The 21550-nt window shown below is 46.1% G+C and overlaps 1 protein-coding gene across 1 annotated transcript in view; it reads left to right on the top strand.

Annotated features, from left to right (window-relative positions):
- The first annotated feature begins 7534 nt into the window (after nucleotides 1-7534).
- The window catches only part of slc9a3.1 (solute carrier family 9 member A3, tandem duplicate 1), a 152070-nt gene continuing 138054 nt past the window's right edge, over nucleotides 7535-21550 (top strand). The window contains exon 1 of the mRNA XM_070880484.1: nucleotides 7535-7805. Within this exon, the coding sequence (XP_070736585.1) occupies nucleotides 7547-7805 (259 nt within the window). The 5' untranslated portion in view covers nucleotides 7535-7546. The remainder of the gene's footprint in view (nucleotides 7806-21550) is intronic.

Raw genomic sequence — 21550 nt, 5'->3', positions numbered from 1 at the left:
TTTAACGTTTCATCCGAAAGACAGCACCTCTAACAGTGCAGCACTCCCTACGCACTGCACTGGAGTGTCAGCCTAGATTTGTTTTGGTGCTTAAGTCCCTAATTAACATCCTTAGGGCACGTTAATGAGATTTTTGCAAATTGTTAACTTGGTTCCAAATTTGACTTGTGCAGCATGGGTTTCCCGGGGCTTGAGAAACTGACCAGAGAAACCGATGTGAGTTTGAGCAACAGTTCAGGTGGGTATTTAAACTTGCTGTCCCGTCTGAATAAAAGCCCATTTATTGCAGCTGGTGTCTCAGTTCTTTCTGGCAAAGAGAGTTTTTGGCAGAAAGTTCTTGTGTGGATACAGTTTTGTTTCCAACTTTGGAGGTTTTCAAAGTGGCAAGATCAGGAGGGGAGGCATGTTGGATGCTTTTGATAGAAGGGGAAGACCATCACCAACCAAGGCAGCGATGCAGTGCTGTAGTGGGATCAGCAGGTGTACAGGACAGAGGTGCAGACAAGAGGGGCCGAGGTTGCAGGAAGCACTATCTCACATCATCATAGGCAGTCCCTCGGAATTGAGGAGGACTTGCTTTCACTCTTAAAATTAGTCCTTAGGTGGCTGAACAGTCCAATGCGAGAACCACAGTCCCTGTCACAGGTAGGACAGATAATCGTTGAGGGAAAGGGTGGGTGGGACTGTTTAACCTAAGCCACCTCCAGGCCAGGTCCAAGATCATCCAAACTTCTGTTGTTGATCTGCAGTACGCGGACGACGCTTGCGTCTGTGCACATTTTGAGGCTGAACTCCAGGATATAGTCGATGTATTCACCGAGGCATATGAAAGCATAGGCCTTACGCTTAACATCCGTAAGACAAAGGTCCTCCACCAGCCTGTCCTTGCCGCACAGCACTGCCCCCCAGTCATCAAGATTCATGGCGCGGCCCTCGAAAACGTGGACCACTTCCTATACCTCGGGAGCCTCTTGTCAACAAAGGCAGACATTGATGCAGAGATTGAACACCGCCTCCAGTGTGCCAGTGCAGCTTTCGGCCGGCTGAGGAAAAGAGTGTTCGAAGACCAGGCCCTCAAACTTGCCACCAAGCTCATGGTCTACAGGGCTGTAATAATACCCGCCCTCCTGTATGGATCAGAGGCATGGACGATGTACAGAAGATACATCAAGTCGCTGGAGATATATCATCAACGATGTCTCCGCAAGATCCTGCAAATCCCCTGGGAGGACAGGCGCACCAACATCAGTGTCCTCACCCAGGCTAACATCCCCAGCATTGAAGCACTAACCACACTCTATCAGCTTCACTGGGCAGACCACTTAGTTCGCATGCCAGACACAAGACTCCCTAAGCAAATGCTCTACGCGGAGCTCCTTCATGGCAAACGAGCCAAAGGTGGGCAGCGGAAAAGGACACCCTCAAAGCCTCCCTAGTGAAGTGCGACATCACCACTGACATCTGGGAGACCCTGGCCGAAGACCGCCTTAGGTGGAGAAAGTGCATCCGGGAGGGCGTTGAGCTCTTCGAATCTCAACGCAAAGAGTGTGAAGAGGTCAGGTGCAGGCAGCAGAAGGAGCGTGTGGTAAATCAGTGCCACCCCCCCCCCTTCCCCCGACGAATGGCTGTCCCACCTGTGACAGGGTCTGTGGCTCTCGTGTTGGACTGTTCATCCACCAAAGAACTCACTTCAGTAGTGGAAGCAAGTCTTCCACGATTCCGAGGCACTGCCTATGATGATGAGTGTGGGACTGGTTTGCTGCATGCTCTTTCCTCTGTCTGTACTTGATTTCTGCATGCTCTCAGTTATGAGATTCGAGCTGCTCAGCGCCTGCCCGGATACACTTCCTCCACTTAGGGCGGTCTTTGGCTAGGGACTCCCAGGTGTCGGTGGGGATATTGAACTTTATCAGGGAGGCTTTGAGGGTGTCCTTGTAACGTTTCCTCTGCCCACCTTTGGCTCGTTTGCCATGAAGGAGTTCCGACTAGAGCACTTGCTTTGGGAGTCTCTGTTCGCATGTCAGAAACATGTCGCCTGCCCAGCGGAGCTGATCAAGTGTGGTCAGTGCTTCAATGCTGGGGATGTTGGCCTGGTCTAGGACGCTAATGTTGCTGTGTTTGTCCTCCCAGGGGATTTATAGGATCTTGCAGAGACATCGTTGGTGATATTTCTCCATTGACTTGAGGTGTCTACTGTACATGGGCCATGTCTCTGAGTCATACAGGAGGGCGGGTATTACTACAGCCCTGTAGACCATGAGCTTGGTGGCAGTTTTGAGGGCCTGGTCTTCAAACATTCTTTTCCTCAGGTGGCTGAAGGCTGCACTGGCACTCTGGAGGCAGTGTTGAATCTCGTCGTCAATGTCTGCTCTTGTTGATGAGGCTCTCGGGGTATGGGAAATGGCGCACGTTGTCCAGGGCCACGCCGTGGATGTTGATGACTGGGGGGCAGTGCTATGCGGCGAGGACAGGCTGGTAGAGGACCTTTGTCTTACGGATATTTAGCGTAAGGCCCATGCTTTCGTATGCCTCAGTGAATACGTCGGCTATGTCCTGGAGTTCAGCCTCTGTGCGCAGATGCAGGCGGCGTCCGCGTACTGTAACTCGCGACAGAGATTGGGGTGGCCTTGGACCTGGACTGGAGACGGTGAACAGGTTCCCACAGGTTCTGTAGTTTAGTTCCACTCCAGTAGGGAGTTTGTTGACTGTGAAGTGGAGCATGGCAGTGAGGAAAATTGAGAAGAGGGTTGGGGCATTGATGCAGCCCTGTTTGAGCCCGGTCTGGACGTGGATTGGGTCTGTAATGGATCCGTTGGTAAGGGTCACAGCCTGCATGTCGTCGTGGAGCAGGCGGAGGATCGTGACGAACTTTTGGTGACATCCGAAATGGAGGAGGATGCTCCATAGACCCTCATAGTTGACAGTGTCAAAGGCCTTTGTAAGGTCAAAGAAGGTCATGTATAAGGGATGGCACTGTTCCCTGCATCTCACATCATAGGGTTTACAGCCAGACGCTCAGCTTCCTTGGTTTCACAGAAGAGCAGTGCTTCCATAGGCTGAGGTTGTCATTTCAGTTGGTGGCAGACATCTGCATCCTCCGACAGGAAGGCCTGCTCCCTGGTGGCCATGCATTTACAGTGCCTGTGAAAGTGACCAACGCCCTGAACTTTTTCAACTGGGTGTTGCTGAAGGTTACGTGGGTGTGTGGAGTGAAGTGATGGAGAACCGTTAGCAAGACAGAGTGAAAGGGGACAGGGGCTTAAACAACAGAATGTAGGCGAATCAGCAAATGTACTCACTTTTCCCGATCTGGTTAGTTCATTAAACCGCTTCCTATATTGCATCCAAGACCTGGGCACAATGCTTCTGCTCACCACCTCAGCCATCTCCAAGTACACCTTCTAGGCACGAGCCACAAGTTTCTTTCTCCTACTTCTGGGGAAAAGTATGTCTTTTCTGCTCCTGACTGCCCCCAGCTGTAATTCCAGTGATGGGTCATTGAATCTGGTTGCTGCCCTTGCTCCAAGTCCACCATCCATCCTGAATGCCTCCAATTTCCATTTGTGTGCTGTCCCTTTAAATAGAGCTGAGATTGCATCTTGCGGGTACGCATCATGGCTGCTCAGCAGAAGTGAAACCTGGAAGTCAAAATAAATTGGTTCACTTGAGCTGAGATCGCCGATTCCGACCTGCTGAGTTCACTTCTGGATTTTGCCCTCGCAACTCCATCCCCTGCCACCCACTTGGATGCCACCTCTATAATAATAGCAAGGCCACAGTCTTTTAGATGAGACATTAAACTATTCAGGTGCATTTAAGATATTATCAGTGTCCCGCACAATATTCAATCATCAACTAACATTACCAAAACAGATTTTTCTTGTTATTCATTTTCGGGATGTGGGTGCCACTGGCAAGGCTGGCATTTTTGTCCATCCCTAGTTGCCCTTGTGAAGGTGGTGGTGGGTCCGCTTCTTGAACCACTGAAGTTCATTTCATGAAGGTCCTTCTACAATTCTATTAGGTCAGGTCCCAGGAGTTTGACCCAACGGTAATGAAGGAACGGGGATATGTCCAAGTTGGGATGGTGTGTGTGACTTGGAGGAGAACTTAGAAGTGATGGTTCCCAAGCACCTCCTGCCCTTGACCTTCAAGGTGTTGGAGGTTGTGGGTTTGGGAAGTGCTGCCAAAGTGGCCTTGGCAACTTGCTGCTGTGCATCTCGTAGATAGTACACACTGCAGCCATAATGGTGGATGGAGTGGATGTTTAAGCTGATTAACTGGTCATTCAGCTCTGCTATTTGTGGTACCTTGCTGAGTGCAAATCAACTGCTGCATTGGTCCTGATAATAACATTCACCACATTTCAGAATCATTGATTATGAAGTGCTTTGGGATGTCCTGAGGATGTGGAAAAAGTGCTGTATAAATGCAAATCCTTTTCTTCATACAAACTTTAATGCCTTGAAGGAAAAACAAGATTGGAAACTGGTGTCAGATCTATGATATACTTCTTAAAAACTGTAGTCCACAATCCTTTCTCTTTGTGTCCAGTAATAATGCAATTTTTTGTTCCAATGTGCATTGCTTTCAGCCAATATTGGAATTTCAGAAAAGAAACTCTTGACATAAGTACCAATCGTGTTTTTTCTGAATCCATTACTGCCTTCGTACTCAGTGAGTGCAAGAAAATTCTGCCGTTGCTCATCTACTTAGATTTTAATTTCCTCACCTATTCTTTAACAGCAAATCTCCCTGTCTCCCTCGATCAGTCTGTATCTGTCTCCGTTCCTCTTTTTCTGTTTCTCTCTCTCTCTCTCTCTCTCTCTCTCTCTCTCTGTGTGACCCTCACAATCAGTCACTCTCTCTCCCTGTCCCTCTCTGTCTCTCCCTGTCCCTCTTTCTCTGTCCAGCTCGATTAGTCTATGTCTGTCTCTGTCCCCCTCTTTCTCTGTCCTTCTCGCAATATATGTCTGTCTCTCTCACTCTCCCTATCCTCCTTGATCAATCTATATCTCTCTGTCCCTCTCGCTCTGTCCCTTTCGATCAGTCTATGTCTGTCCCTCTCTCTCCCTGTCCTTCTCCCTCTCCCTGTCCTTCTCCCTCTCCCTGTCCTTCTCCCTCTCCCTGTCTGACTCTCTTCAATCCAATTCTCTCGAAGACTCTGGAAGTAATTGTCAACTTACCACTGGACTGTGAAACTAGTGTTACAAGTCAGGTGACCAAAAGCTTAGTCAAAGAGGTTAGTTTTAAGGAGGGTCTTAAAGAAGGGCAGGGAGGTTTAGGGAGGAAATTCCAGAACTTGGGGCTTAGATGGGTATAATAAATCTGCACAGACTGGTGATCAAACCAGTATTCACCTGGATCTGTATGGCTCAGTTATTCAATGGATAAACTTTCCATTGAAATCATTAGAAAGAAAAACTCTAACCAAGATAGCCATACATGTGTCCAGATTGGATGCGGCCTGTGGGGGTGGTTGCTCTGGCTGCCTACCTCTCTTCCGCTGCTTTGTCTGCGTCCAGGTGGCCCTGGAGAAGGAGCAGGTGGTGTTTGTCTATACACTTGAGGCCTTCCACAATCGGTGGGCACTGAAGGGACTGGAATGCATAGGTAACACTACAAATAATGTCATGATCAGTTTGATTTGATCAGTTTCCTTTCTATTTCTGTATGATTTGGGTGATATTAGTTGTGTTCCTCTAAAAAGAGAGGGCTTTAGTTAGATTTTTGGGGTCTGATGTCACTGGGGAAACCCACTGTCTCCTTAAGGGTGCAATTAAGAGTTAGAAAGGAAAAAAGTGTGGTTTTTATTTTAAGCACCTGGCGCACAATGCTGATTTTACTCTCCAATGTGAAAATGACCACCATTGCCTCTTGCTGGGATACCACTGTTACAATTACCAGGGTGCCTCCATCATCGCCTGTTTGATAATCATTGGTATGCCTTCACCGTGACTAGTGGGAGGTTGATGACCACAGGGTCATCACAATCAAGCTGGACACTGTCTGCACCCAACGGCCACACAATGCCCACCCAGCAGGAGGCACTAGATGTCAATTAAGAGCAAAAGGGCGGGGCAATTTTTTCACCCTTTGTAACCCAAAGATGTTGAAGCCATTTGTAGTGCCCTGACAACAGATTGCATTTATACAGCACCATTAACGGAGTAACACATTCCAAGTCACTTCACAGCAGCCTAACCAGACAACTGTTTGACCCCGAGCCTGGAGATATTGCTTGGTCAAGGAGCTTGGTTTTAAGGAGGATCTTAACAAGGGAGAGAGAGGTCATATCATATAGGCAGTCCCTTGGAACCGAGGAAGACTTGCTTCCACTCCCAAAGTGAGTTCTTTGATGGCTGAACAGTCTGATACGAGACCCACAGACCCTGTTACAGGTGGGACAGACATTTGTCGAGGGAAGCTGTCGGTGGGGCTGGTTTGCCGTGCGCTCCTTCTGCTGCCTGCGCTTGGCCTCTTCATGCTCTTGGCATTGAGACTCGAAGAGCTCAATGCCCTCCCGGATGCACTTTCTCCACCTCGGGCGGTCTGCGGCCAGGGTCTCCGAGGTGTCAGTGGTGATGTTGCACTTTACCAGGGAGGCTTTGAGGGTGTCCTTGTAACGTTTCCGCTGCCCACCTTTGACTCGTTTACCATGAAGGAGAGAGAGGTATTGAAGCAAGGAGGACATTTCAGAACTTGGGGCTTAGACGGGTTTAATAACTCAGCACAGACTGGTGATCAAACCAGTATTCACCTGGGTTTGTTTGGCTGTCACTCAATAGATAAAGTTGAGCCAGATAATCTATTATTTTTTTTTATTCGTTTGAGGTTCCTCCTTCCTCAGAACTTTGGAAAAAAATGGTTTCCTTAATATAACCATTTTGTGCTCAAACGTTAGGGTTATGTTTTTTGATTTCAAAATATACTTTATTCATAAAAAAATCTGTACAGTACGTTCAAAGGCATTTCAATACAGCTGCGGTCAGCAATCCCATACACTATTATTTGGGTGCTGACTGCAGTTCTGTTCGTTACATTTCCTTGTTTTCCAGTTCAAGTGCAATTCCGTCCAATACGGGATACCTTGCAGTACATGCAAACAAATTACATTTCATGTGTCACTATGGTTATGTGTTTTCCAAAACTGGCATGCTTGGAGTTGGACAGTTGACAGACGAAATGTATGAAGGTCACTTCTTAATTAAGACAGTGGCTCTTCTAAGTTAAAAGTATCCAAAAAAAATGTGATGAAAGATTAGGGAAGGAGCGATGTGTTGGCAGATGGGTAGGCTGCAGACATCGCTGACACCTTGTGAAACGGATTGCTTCATTTTGGAATTCAATATATCAAAAAGAAATGCGTGACGAAGTGTGAACATGCAAGCCACCTCCTCCTCCTGCCCTAGTCTTTTGGGAGACCTGTAAATTGACTCCCCTACCTTTAATTGGCTGTGTTTTTAAATCGAGCGGCCGGGAGGAGTGGTTTAAGTATTTGAAACCGGTTTCACCCAGGATTTGGTCAGAGACAGTGGAGGAGAAGATGGGGAGAGATAGGAGCGAGTGTGCGGTTAGGTGTGTCTTGCTGACAGCTCTTGGTCTGTTGCTCTGCTGTCCGGTGGCTCTGAGCTCGATGGGGGAAGCCCACCCCGGCGGCTACACCGAGCCCGGCGGCTCTCACGGAGGCAACGAGACGAACGACCACCAGTCAGGCTTCCACATCGTCTCCTTCCATTGGGAACATGTCCAATCCCCTTACGTCATAGCGCTGTGGATCTTAGTGGCCAGTTTGGCTAAGATAGGTGAGTGATGGGACGTTGGTCTCCAGAGCTGTCCCACGGGCGTCTCTTTCTGTGAAATGTTTTCTGTCCAGCCGGCAAATAAAGAGCTGTGATGTGGAATGTGCATGTGCTTTCTCTTAACCCGAATCCCTTACTGTTACGCATTGAGAACTTTCAACGTGGGAGATTGTTCTGATGTTCATTTGATGCTAAGCTCACAAAAGGTGTTTTAAGGGGGGAAAACTCGGATGAAGTCGAATGCAGAGGGACAGTAAATTCTGGGGTGGGGGGAACTTGCACACGTTGTAGCATGAGCTAAAGTGAGGAAAGTGTCCGCAAACGGAGCGGAGAGAGCTTGTTAAATTAGTTTTAAAAACGATCTTTTCAAGTCTGTCGCTTTAAAACGTTGACCTACTCTATATTCAGATTGGTAATAGTTCTTGTATCATTTGGGGTTTGAAATCCGCTGTGCATTCCACTGCTGGTGATGGATGCGCATGTCAAGATGTTAAAAATGAACACAATGGGTCCAATTCTACCCTTTTAGGTTGATTTATGCAAAATGCTACAGTAGCTTACATTTATATAATGCTTCTCTCTCAACGTTTTGAGGTGCTTTGCACAGGTAAAAGGGGAGGAATGTTTAAGGCTATTTGCAGTGCTTACTGTTTATAATAGATTGACTGCTGCTATCTGTCCCAGGCAATAATTCCTTAACTAAAACAGCTGGCAGTAAGAGTCCACCCTTGCTCAGTGTTCTTGAGCTGAATGCTAGGCCAGATAGCCGCTGCTGAATTATTCCAATTCCCCACCTCCCAGGAATGTCATTTCTATTGCTCTTGTTGGCCTGGTAACCAAGATTGAGAATATGATGTGTGAAGAATGAAAGCAGTGAGTGTATTTGCTTATTTTTGGAGCTGGCACCTTGTTGTCATGATCCCAGATTTTGGTATTTGTTGAGTTGGATTCTCAGTGTGTTTTTAAAAAAACATTCATACCTGTGCATTTTTAAACCTTGAATGCAAGGATCATGGCCTCTGTCTTTGGATATGTTAAAACAAGGTCCCATCCATCGACTTAAATGGACGTTTGAGATCTCATGGCACTTTCGGAAGAGCTGGGGATTTCCCTTGGTATCTTGGCCAACATTCTTCCCTCAACTAACCGCACCAAAATAGGTGAATTGGTCATCTATCTCACTGTTTGTAGAACATTGCATTGTGTAAGATGGTTGCTGTGTTTGGCTACTGAAAAATATTGACTGCATTGCAAAGTAATTCCTTCTATGTGAAGCACTTTGGAATGTTCACATAGATGTAGTAATAAAAACTTGCATTTATATAGTGCTGTTAAGGTAGACAAAGTTCCCAAGTGCTTCACAGAGGCGTAATCCCAAAAAATGCTGAGTCAAAGGAGAAGTGACCAAAAATATGGTCAAAGAGGATGGTCTTAGTGGGGTGGAAGGTGAATAGGTTTAGAGCTAGGAGACATAAGGCCATGAAGTGATTTGAACAGCAGTATGATCATTTAAAATTTCAGGCATTGGGGGACTGGGCAAGTGGGACCTGGTATCGGACAAGATACAGTCAGCAGTGTTTTTTTTAATGAGTTGAGGTTTATGGAGGGTAGAAGACGGTAAATCAGCCAGGAGAGCTTTGTAATATTCAAGTCTGGAAGTGATCAAGACATGACTGAGTGTTTCAACAGTGTAGGGGATCGAGGTGGGCAATGTTATGGAGGTCAGATTAAGCAGCCTTTATGATGTAGGGGATACGGGGTCAGAAACTTGGCTCATGGTCAAATAGGATGGCACGTTTGTAAACAATTTGCTTCAGTCTGAGAGACGGCGGTGAGAGATGGGGATGGATTTGTTGGCAAAAGTACAGAGTTTGTGGTGGGGGCGAAAACTAAAGACTTCAGTCTTCTCCATGTTTAGCTGGAGGAAGGTGTGGTGCATCCAAGTCTCGGCATCAGATAAGCTGTTTGACAACACCGGAGCAGTGAAGGGGTTAAGAAAGTTAAAGAGGTAGAGCTCGATGTCATCTTCGCACATTTGGAACCTGATCCCATGTTTTCAGTTGAAGTTACCAAGGGGCAGCATCGCATATGAGGAGGAATAGGGGACCGAAGATAGATCCTTGGGAAATTCCAGAAGTTACGGTGTGGGGGTGCAAAGTGAAGCCATTGGTAGAGGTGCTGTGGCTACGATAGGATAGCTAAGATTGGAACCAGGCGAGGGCAGTACCACGGAGCTGGACCGCAGAGGAAAGGCATTGGAGGAGGTTGGTATGGTCAACCATGTCACAGACTGCAGTGAGGTTGAGGAGCGATAATGCTCCATAGTCTTTATTGACTGTGACCGTCATTTGTGACTTTGGTTAGGGCCATGTTAGTGTTGTGGAGGGGTGGGAGAGGGGGTGGAAACCTGATAAGATACAAACAGGACATTGCTCTATATAATTGTCCATTTGTTGTTTCTATATGCTGCACACTTGCTTTTGCATTACTGCTCGGGACCTGTTCTCTCTAGCTGGGTCAACACAGGGACCTGGAGAACAAGCTCTTTTGAGACCAGCTTCCTGTGGTGAAGTGTCCATAATCCAGCAGGAGAAACATGGATGCAGATTTTCTTGCGACTGTAAACTGTTAATTCAATAAAGTTGAGGTGACTGAAGAAGACCACTGTGTTACTGTCTGCTGCTCCTACAGTATTTAACAATCCTGTCCCTGTATCTCTCGACGGCATCACGCGCCCTTCCATGGGAACAACCTAGATTATGGATTGACCTCAATTGCAAAGAGTTTTATTGGCAAAATGATATGGGGCAAGCTTCAAACCAGATTTAATTTCAAAGTCAACAACCAAAAATACTTGTGCTTTGAAAAATAAATAAAAATAACTACTTTTTATCATGAAAATCCTTCCCTTTTAATCATTTATTGTGCTGTGCCTTTTAATCAACAACAACTTGTATTTATATAGCATCTTTAAGATAGTGAAACGTCTCTAGGCGCTTCATAGGAGTATTATGCGATTTAACAAATTTGACACCGAGCCACATATAAGTAGAGATTAGTGCAGGTGACCAAAAGCTTGGTCAAAGAGGTATGTTTTAAGGAGTGTCTTGAATAAGGAAAGGGAAGTGGAAAGGCTTTGGCAGGGAGTTCCAGAACTTGGGGCCTAAGCAATAGAAGGCACAGCTACCAATGGTTGAGTGATTATAATCAGGGATGCTCAGGATGGCAGAATTAGAACATCGTAGACATTTCTGGGGTGTGGGGGGCGGGGGGGTTGTGGGGCTGGAGGAGATTAGAGATAGGGAGAGCCGAGGCCACGGTGGGATTTGAAAATAAGGATGAGAATTTTGAAATCAAGGTGTTGCTTAACCAGAAGCCAATGTAGGTTAGCGAGCACAGGGGTGATGGGTGAGCGGGACTTGGTGCAAGTTAGGACACGGCAGCCGAGTTTTGGATCACCTCTAGTTTACGTAGGGTAGAATGTGGGAGGCCAGCCAGGAGTGCGTTGGAATAGTCAAGTCTAGAGGTAAAAAGGCATGGAGGAGGGTTTCAGAAGCGGATGAGCTGAGGCAAATGTGGAGACGGGCGATGTTATGGAGGTGGAAATAGATGATATTAGTTATGCTGCAGATATGTGGTCGAAAGCTAATTTCAGGGTCAAATATGACACCAATGTTGTGAACAGTCTGGTTCAGCCTCAGATAGAAGTTATGGAGAGGGATGGAGTCAGTGGCTAGGGAGCGGAGTTTGTGGCGGGGATCGAAAACAATGGCTTTGGTCTTCCCAATATTCAATTGGAGAAAATTTCTGCTCATCCAGAACTGGATGTAATTTAGAGACCATGGAAGGGTTGAGAAAAGTAGTAATGAGGTAGAGCTGGGTGTCATCAGTGTACACTGACTCTGTGTTTCCGGATGATGTCGCCAAGAGGCAACATGTAAATGAGAAACAGGAGGGGGCCAAGGATAGGTCCTTGGGGAACATCAGAGGTAATGATGTGGGGGTGTGAAGAGAAGCCGTTGCAGGTGATTCTCTGGCTATGATTAAATAGATAAGAATGGAACCAGGCAAGTGCAGTCCTACCCAGCTGGATGACGGTGGAGAGGCGTTGGAAAAGGATAGAATGGTCAACCGTGTCAAAGGCTGCAGACAAGTCAACAAGGATGAGTCGGGATAGTTTGGCTTTGTCACAGAAACAAAGGATGTAATTTGTGACTTTAGTGACAACTGTTTCGGTACTATGGCAGGCGCAGAAACCGGATTGGAGGGACTCAAACATGGAATTGTGGAGAAGATGGGCACGGATTTGGGAGGTGGCAACACGTTCAAGGACTTTGGAGAGGAAATGAGTTTGCAAGGATGGAGGGATTAAGGGGTGTTTTTTTGAGAAGGGGGTGATGACAGCAGATTTGAGGAGAGGGGGACAGTACCTAAGGAAAGCAAACCGTTAACAATGTCAGCTAACATGGGAGCTAGAAGTTGGGTGGTCAGCAGTTTGTTGGGAATAAGGTTAAGGAAATAGGAAATGGGTCTCCTGGACAGGGTGAGCTTGGAAAGGTCATGAGGGGAAATTGTAGAGCAACTGGAGAAAATGTGAGGTCATGGCTAGGGCAAGGGGCTTCTTTAGAGGAAGTTTGGTCCGGTGGGCTAGGGGAAGGAAGGGAAGAGGCAGAGGCAGCCGAACGGATGGTCTCAATCTTGGAGACAAAGAAATCCAAGAGCGCCTCACACCTTTCTTTAGGAGGTGAGGGTGGAGACTGGGGAGTGGGGTTTAAAAAGACGGTTAGCAGTGGAGAATAGAAGCCGGGATTTATCTTTACATTCCAGAATGATTCTGGAATAGTGAGGGATTTTGGCAGACGTGAGCAGGACTCGATAATGCTTTATGCAGTCCAGCACATTTGGCGGTGAATGTCTAAACCAGTTGTCTGCCATATCTGTTGGACTTAAGGGAGTGAAGACCAGGGCTGTAACAGAGGGAATGACCAGGGTGAGAGAGAGTAATTGTTTTAACAGGGACTAGGACAACAAAGCTGGTGGTGGTGGTGGGGGTGTGATTGAGCAGATCGGTAGCTGCCGAGATGTCATGGTGAAGGGAGGGCCCAAGGCTGGACAGTTGGGAGTTGATAAGTGCAGTTGTAAGAGAGTCAGGAGAGAGTTTTTTCCAGGGGTGGACACAGAAGGTAGGGTAAGGGATTGGGTGGAAGGGGTTGTAGGTGGAGAATGATACGAGGAAGTGGTCAGAGATGGCCTTATCTGCAATTGGGAGTAGCGAGGCCACGAGAGATGTCAAGGTCAATGGGTTGGGGAGTTTACATGGAGGGAAAGATTAAGGGAGGACAAGAGGCTAGTGAACTGAAAGGAGAGAGAGCATGATGATTTGAGATGGAGGTTGAAATCACTAAGGATGAGAAGTCGTTGAGTGCAGAAGGAGGAAAGTAATATTTTTTATGGTACTTGGGTGGGCTCTTCTGATATCTTAACCAAATGGCCATTTTGCGAGTGAACTTTTGTGTGGGTGCATAAACATTTATGTATGCATGAGTTGGTGATACTTAAGGTAGTGACTTACCCAACAAGCTAACCTGGCAGCTTTACTTACAGTATTAACTCCTGACTAAAACAAGTGCTTTGTTTAAACATCAGTGAAGCACTTGCATAAAGAGATGTTGCAAGCTTCTAGTCATGTCATTGCACCATACATTCTTTAATAAACTGTCTAACCCACACCAGTGCAATTAGATACCCAGAAGCAAGTTGGTCAGATGTTATTTGATCGCTGAAATCTGATGACTTCATAACCAGAGAAAAGGAAGGTTGAAACATCCATGAATTTTACATGATTGCAGATTAATGCTGTCTCGGATGATGTGTTAGTTCAAGTATCGGCCTTGGCTTGGTGAGAGCATCCTCCCTTCTGAGTCAATCGTAGGTCAAGGAACTTGAGCATATAATCTAGGGCTATTATTCCTATCTTTGAGAAGTTAAACCAAGGCCTCTTCAGGTGGATGTCAAAGATCCACGCCCCTATTCTAAGAACAGCAGTGGCGTTCTCCCCAGTGTCTTGACCAATATTTATCTTTCAATTAACATTGCAAACAAATTAATTGGTTGCATTTCTTATTGCTGTTTGTGTGACCTTTCTGTGTGAGAATTGGTTGCCATCTTTGCCTCCACTTAAAAAATGGTTCATTGATTGTAAAGAGCTTTGGGATGTCCTGAGGATCTGGGAGGCGCTATATAACTACCAATTCATTCTTCGTGGTTTTTATCAGTTATATAACTAACATCTTGTCTGTTTAAATCACACAACCTGATTGGCTCAAATATTTATAACAATAAATCATTTTAACTCATTTGAAAGAATTATCACTGTATTATCCCCTTCTTGTGCTCAAGACCACTGCAAAGTGCAGCAGCTAATTTGCACATGTAAGATCCCACAAACTGCAAAGCGATGAATTACCAGTTAATCTGTTTGTGCTGATGCCTGCAGAAACATCTGAATCTTTTTTAATTTGGCATTGCTCATGCCGTATTAGCACAACACAAGTGGTGGTAGGGAGGGTACAAAGGCCTTAGGTAAAACATAGGAGACAGAGCAAAGAAACAATAGAAAGAGATGAAGGAGGAGAGGGTGGTAAATAAATAAGTCTATGCATAGAAATCTCTCTTTGATAAAATCTCCTTGAATTTGTTTCAGCAATGCTGAGGGCCAGGGAATGCAGAGACACTGAAGGATGAGGATAAGGGGACAAAACCATGTTTGAAGAGGGATAGAGAAGAATCCTATTTGTGGGCCAGGTTAAAAAGCGACAGACTCCCTGCTGTGGGGCCTGGAGAGAGATTATCTCTCCTTGTCTCACCATCACTGGCTAGCATAGGGTCGCTGGATGGTGCTGGGAGCAAGAATCCTGGATTTTCCCTCACTCCTTTGTCCAAGAGCGCTTGTATCATCCTCGTCAATGTATGAAGGTTTCTTCCTTTATTCCTTAAAGCTCCAGTATTTCTTGTTCATTCATCCCCTCCGCACCACCGCCCACCCCCCCCCCCCACACCCCAAAAGAAAATCTGGCAAAAAAGGATTAATAAAAGAACTGCAAAGCGTTGATGTCTGTAATCTAGGAGTTACTCCTGATTAACTTAATAGTAGTGTAGTGGTGGTATATTATTGGACTAGTAAATAAGATGGTATGGAAAAGGCTCATCTGGAATATTACTTTAAAATAATTGGGAGCAGGACAAGAAGATATGGGTTCAAACTAGTGAAGGGTAACTTTGGGACTAATATCAGGAGGTGGCTTTTCACATTGAGTGGAATAGTGAAGGCAAAAAACCCTGGAATCATTTAAGAAGCATTTAGATGCAGCATCTGAGTGTATCCTTTGTCAGTCTCTGGCACCACTCTGATGTAGATGCTTATCTGAACAAACTTAATTCTTCAGTTGGAGATGTGCTTTGCTTTTTTTTAGGCATGTTGGAAAGAGGAACATCTCTCCAAATAGCGCCATGCGATCTCTTAATATCAGTGTTAAAAAAGAACTTGCATTGATACAGCACCTTTCATGACTTCAAGACATCCCAAAGGACTTTACAGCCAATGAAGTACTTTTGAAGTCTAGTCACTTTGTAATGTAGGTAAGCATCTCCTTTGAGGAATGGCACTTCTGACAATGCAGCACTCCCTCAATACTGAAGTGCCAACCTAGATTGTGTACTCCCAGTCCTGGAGTGGAGATTAAACCCACAACCCTCTGATTCTCGGGCCAAAGTTCTATCAACTGAGCTGAATTGGCACACTGAATAAGGAATACGGTTGCAAAGCCTGTCGCTTCACCTCTTTACTTCTGTTCGGTGTCTGGCAGTCAGTGGTCCCAGTGAATTCATTCCAATAGAGGTACTGGTGTTCTGTCATTGCACAGTATCTGAACAATGTCAGATAATTGTTTTTTGGGAACATCTATTTATATAATCAACTTGTTATAGCATGAAAGGATCTAAAAAATCAGTGCATTGATATTAATAGCTTTCAAAATGAATATAATTGCCTTCTATGGGAATACAGTGTACAGTTCACCAAGATTTCAGTATAAGAATGATGATGGTTGTTACAACCTTCAAGACTCTTTGTAGTCTGACTACACTAAAATGTAATTGTACTGTGTACTTTTCTTTTTTTTTACAAAAAGCAGAATTAAAAATGTGTGTGATGCATGCTTGCAGTTTCTTGTCTTGCTAATAAATTTTGACCAGATTATTTTGGAGTTTGTTAATTTAAATTTTACGATGGTCTGACTACCTGTATTAGAATAAACAAGAACCTTTGGACTGCCCAAGGAAGGGAATCTGACTTTCCCCTTCTGTACTGTGTTGTCTGTGTGACTGGAGGGTGGAGGGAATGGTGGAAAGCCCAGAATTGAACCTGCCAGTATGAAGCATAGGGCTGCAAGCCACCCAGGGAATCGTAGCTCAAATTAAAAATGCTATTAAAAGCCCACATTTCATTAATATGGCACAACCTACCTGATGCTGAGAGGAGAGTGCTGTTTTCAAAAAAACTTATGAAGCATTGTGATGGTGAATAGGGAAATATTATTTCATCGAGTTGGCGGGGCGGGGCAGGTGGTGGTGGTGGTGTGTGTCATGGATTTAAAATTGGCACTTACAAATGGTGAATACCGAGGTGCAGTGATTTATGGTTCAAGCCTGTGGTTCGGTGTTCCTTTTGGATTCCGCGCACAATCTTTAGACTGTGGCGGTAGTTCTTTGGGTATGACCAAAAAATGCATCGCAGGACGGTTCTAACACAACCTCTCCAGCATTCTGCTGACACTTCCATGTCCCATTTGTGCAGGATCGAGTGGTGAGTCTGACTTTTTAATAATTAAAAAAAAAAAAATTGATCTGTTTAATACTTGGCAGGTGAAAACTGTACTAGTTGTCTCAGTCGAGAGCTTGTTCTCTCACACTCTGTTTGCATTTCCTACTTTTTCCCCCCTCCCTCTCCAGCCCTTGGATACTGAGGCGAAATCTATTGCCTACTGCCGTCAAGCTGAAATTGCCGAACTTGACGTGGGTTGGGCATGAAGCCTGGGGGATGACCATTGTGCATGGCTCAGTAGCATACCATGAATTTGTCCATTGCACTAGTAGGTGATATCTTCAGCAGTGCTGTGACCGATGGCCGCCTGCTGCCCTCAACCTTCATTGAAGCTGTTTTGTGATCCACGACTTATGAAACTGATGCCTCACTCTTGCCAACTTTTGGTTTCCTGGTCTCATATTCTGATGGCTTGATTTCATTGTTTGCTCCACTCTTATGTGAAAAGAAAACAAAAGACTTGCATTTATATAATGCCTTTCACGACCACCAGATGTCCCAAAGTGTTTTACAGCCAATTAGGTACTTTTGAAGTGTTGTCACTGTTGTAATGTAGAAAATGTGGTAGCACAGCAAGCTCCCACAGACAACAATGTAATAATGACCTGATAATCTGTTGCAGTAATGTTGATTGAGGGACAAATATTCGCCGGGACACCAGAGATAACTCCCCTGCTCTTCTTCGAAACGGTGCCATAAGATCTTTTATGTCCATCTGAGAGAGCAGACGGATGGTTTAACATATCATTTGAAAGATGGCACCTCCAACATTGCAGCACTCCCTCAGTACTGCACTGGAGCGTCAGCCTAGACTTTTGTGCTCGAGTCCTGAGAGTGGGACAACCTTTTGACTCTGAGGCGAATGTGCTACTCACTGAGCCACAGCTGAGTTGAATATCAACGTTTAACAAAACAGTAATTATTTAAAAATGACCGATTTTCCCCATTTTTGTCACCGTGCTAACTTTTCCAATAACACAACGAATGTCGAGTTAACGAATGTAGAGTTAACGAGCTGGGATCCATAGATAAACATCTGGAAATGCATAATCTTTTAGCAGATAGCAAAAAGCTGGTAGTGAAGGTGACAAAACTGATGGTAGACCTACCAATTATTCATAGATGTTCTCTTCAAACTGAAATTTTTTTTAATATATAATAATCCTACCTCTACCCTCTTGGTTTATTGATGGCCTAATTCGATGCTCGTGAGAAGTCTGAATTCCTTTGCTACTATTTTGCGCTAGCGAGGGTTCAGTTTGAGCTGGGTGATGTGTAGAATATTCTTTTGGATCCTTTATAATGAACTAACTTCGGGCTTTACCTGCGTCTTTTTCTCCGCAAATTACAGTGGCCCATTTGAGTTTTCTATGGTACAGATAGGAAATATTGAAGTAGGTTTATGATGAAGTCTGATACTTTATGCCAAATGTCATGTACTCCTCACCACTTGTTGAGGTGTACATGGACATTTGGCATAAACCACTTGTTTTGCACTTAACAAAGCGTAGGACATCAGAACTGGGGAATGGAACACTTCTGGTTTCAGATGTCAAATATTTGTGCAGTGAGCACTCCCGGGTCAGATGTATCATAGACAAGATAGAGTAAAGCTTTGTAATTTCCTTGAACAATTTACCTCCGCTTATTAACATGCATAGAAATTACAACTGGTCGTTTGACCCAACCAATCCATGTCGGGTTCTACACGCCACACGAGCAAATCATTCGATCCAATTTACCATATTCCCCATTTCCTTCATCTATCCAATGTAATATTGAAAATTGACAGTTTTTGGCTCAACCACGAACCCTGGAAATGAATTCCAAAACCTGATCTAAATCTCTTGCTCTTAATCTTGTATCGATGGTCCCACATTCCAGACCTGTCAATTACTGGAAATCTTGATTATTTGGAAAACCTTTTGAAATACATTTTTAAAATAATGGGTCATAAAATGTATTCTTTTTTAATATCTCTGTTTTTAGCCTTCCGCTTCCACATCCTTCCTACCTTCAACTGGAGTGGGCGGGGTGGTGGTACGGTTATGCGGGGCTGCTCTATACTCTAGACTTATTGCAGCCACCGGTCCTGACATATCATGAGAGTTGTCCCAAGGATGTCATTTTTCTGGCAGAAGCCTGAAAAATGGCAACAAGCCCATTACACCAGATTTCCCCCCGTTTTATTTCCGAGGTTCTGCTGAAGTTCCTCCAAGAGACCGCTCCCCCCCCACTTATGGAATTTCAGGACCACTGTCTTTAGTGCTTTATGTTGCCTGACCGGACTTATAGGACCAATACAACCTTTCCTCCTTGAGATAGTTATCTTGAAAAGTGGTCAAACTTGCCTGAATTGAAGGTAAAATTCAGGCGACATTTATTGGATTCAAAGTCCAACCCCTTTTTGCTCAGTGGAACCATCGGCTCTGAGTCAGAAAATCATGTGTTCAAAATGTCGTCAGATACTTGAGTGCAGTACTGAGGGAGTACTGTACTGTCAGAGGTGCTCTCTTTTGAAGGAGACATTAAACCAAGGCCCTGTCTGCCCTCGGGTGGGCGTAAAAGATCCCATAGCACTATTTTGATGATTGATTGAGGGGAGTTCTCCTCGGTGTCCTGGCCAAGATTTATCTCTCAATCAACATTAAAACCAATGGTCTGGTCATTTATTTCATTGCTCTATGCAATTTGGCTGCCACTTTTTCTCCATTCCAACAGTGATTATGCATCAAAAGTACTTCATTGGTTGTGAAATGCTTTGGGATGTTCTGAGATTGTGAAAGGTGCAATTTATGCAAGTCTTTCCTTCCTTTCTTTAGGCGTGTTTGGTTAGAAGGGTTGCAATGGATTTAAAGTGTTTTTTTTTTTTAAGGACACGTTTATTTGTACTGCCAAAACGGCCAACATGCTCCACCCTTTGTTTCTGATTGATCCCCTTGGAGGATAAGCCGCACCCTGAAGTTTTATAGGAAAGTGTCACTGGAAGCGCCCATCCCAAGGTCTCACTGACTTTGCAAATTGTAACTCGATCCACTATGACTTCCTGAAGCGACAGAGAACAGCGCTCCCCAGAAGAATGCAAGAGCCAGCCGAAGTGCCATACCCCAGTCCAAGTGCATCCTTCGCACCCACCACCCTCCCCCACCATAGATGGGGCACTGTGTGCAGATTGCTAAAAGGTTTATTGGTGGGTATGAATTGAATAGTGACAGTGTTGTGGCTTCTGGATATCATCCACTCCAACGATGTTCCTTGTAAGGCGTTAGTAGAACGTGATCCGTCTTCGCTGAGTTTGCCCTCCCCACTCCAACCACCCACTCCAGACTCTCTCTCTTCCCCACCCCCCAAGCCCCTCTCATGCTCACCCTCCCACCCCCCAAGCCTCACTCTTCCATGCCCCTCCCACTCACCAAGCCTCACTCTTCGCCGCCCCCTCCACCAAGCATCTCTCGCACTCCTGCCTCCCCATCACCCCCCCCCACCAAGCCTCATTCTTCCCCGAACCCCCCCCCACCAAGCCTCATTCTTCCCCGACCCCCCCCCCACCAAGCCTCATTCTCCCCCGACCCCCCCACCCACCAAGCCTCATTCTTCCCCGACCCCCCCCCACCAAGCCTCATTCTTCCCCGACCCCCCCCCCCACCAAGCCTCATTCTCCCCCGACCCCCCCACCCACCAAGCCTCATTCTTCCCCGACCCCCCCCACCAAGCCTCATTCTACCCCGACCCCCCCCCACCAAGCCTCATTCTTCCCTGACCCCCCGCCACCAAGCCTCATTCTTCCCCGACCCCCCCCCACCAAGCCTCATTCTTCCCCGACCCCCCCCCACCCCCATCAAGCCTTATTCTTCCCCGACCCCCCCCCCCACCAAGCCTCATTCTTCCCCTCCCCCCCCCACCAAGCATCATTCTTCCCCGACCCCTCCACCAAGCCTCATTCTTCCCCTCCCCCACCAAGCCTCATTCTTCCCCTCCCCCCCTCCCCCACCAAGCCTCATTCTTCCCCGACCCCTCCCCCACCAAGCCTCATTCTTCCCCGGACCCCCCCCCCCAACCAAGCCTCAATCTTCCCCGACCTCCCCCCCCCCCCCCCATCAAGCCTTATTCTTCCCCGACCCCCCCCCCCACCAAGTCTCATTCTTCCCCTCCCCCACCAAGCCTCATTCTTCCCCGACCTCCCCCCCCCCCCCATCAAGCCTTATTCTTCCCCGACCCCCCCCCCACCAAGCCTCATTCTTCCCCGACCCCCACCACCAAGCATCTCTCCCACCCCTGCCTCCCTACGCCCCCCACCCCTGCCTCCCTACGCCCCTCACCCCCACCTCCCTACGAGCTCCCCCCGCCGCCAGGTCCTGCTTCTGGAACTATGTGGATGACATGGCTTGACGGTGGCGGGGGGGCCACAATAAGTGCAGTACAAATAGTCCCTTTTTTTATTCATGCCTGGTGCATAACTTGAAAGACTTTCTGAACAGTTCCTTCATAGATTCCATAGAAGGTTGATTACCGTTAAAGACTTTGACAATATGTGTTTCAATTATATTGGCCAAGGGAATCCTTACAGGAGCATTTCTTTATTCAGCTGTGATGTCCATTTATCTGGTCTGCTTTGGAAAAACTGAAAATGCTACTTATATTTTAAAACCTACCTCTTTGATAAAAGATTTGTCCACCGCTTTTGGCCATCTGCCCTAATACCTCAATATGTAGCTCGGTGTCAATTTTTGTGTGATTACACACCTGTGAAATGCCTTGGAACATTTTACTACATTAAAGGTGCTAATAGAAATTGTTGTTGTTTAAAAGCCCCAGATCTAAGCGAATTAATTAATTTTTGGCAAACGTGCACAATGGTTCATGAAAA

Source organism: Pristiophorus japonicus, chromosome 5 (genome assembly GCF_044704955.1).
Source record: "Pristiophorus japonicus isolate sPriJap1 chromosome 5, sPriJap1.hap1, whole genome shotgun sequence".
Lineage (NCBI taxonomy): Eukaryota > Metazoa > Chordata > Chondrichthyes > Pristiophoridae > Pristiophorus > Pristiophorus japonicus.
The sequence above is the reverse complement of the archived record's forward strand: the minus strand, read 5'-3'. Positions and strand labels throughout refer to the sequence as shown.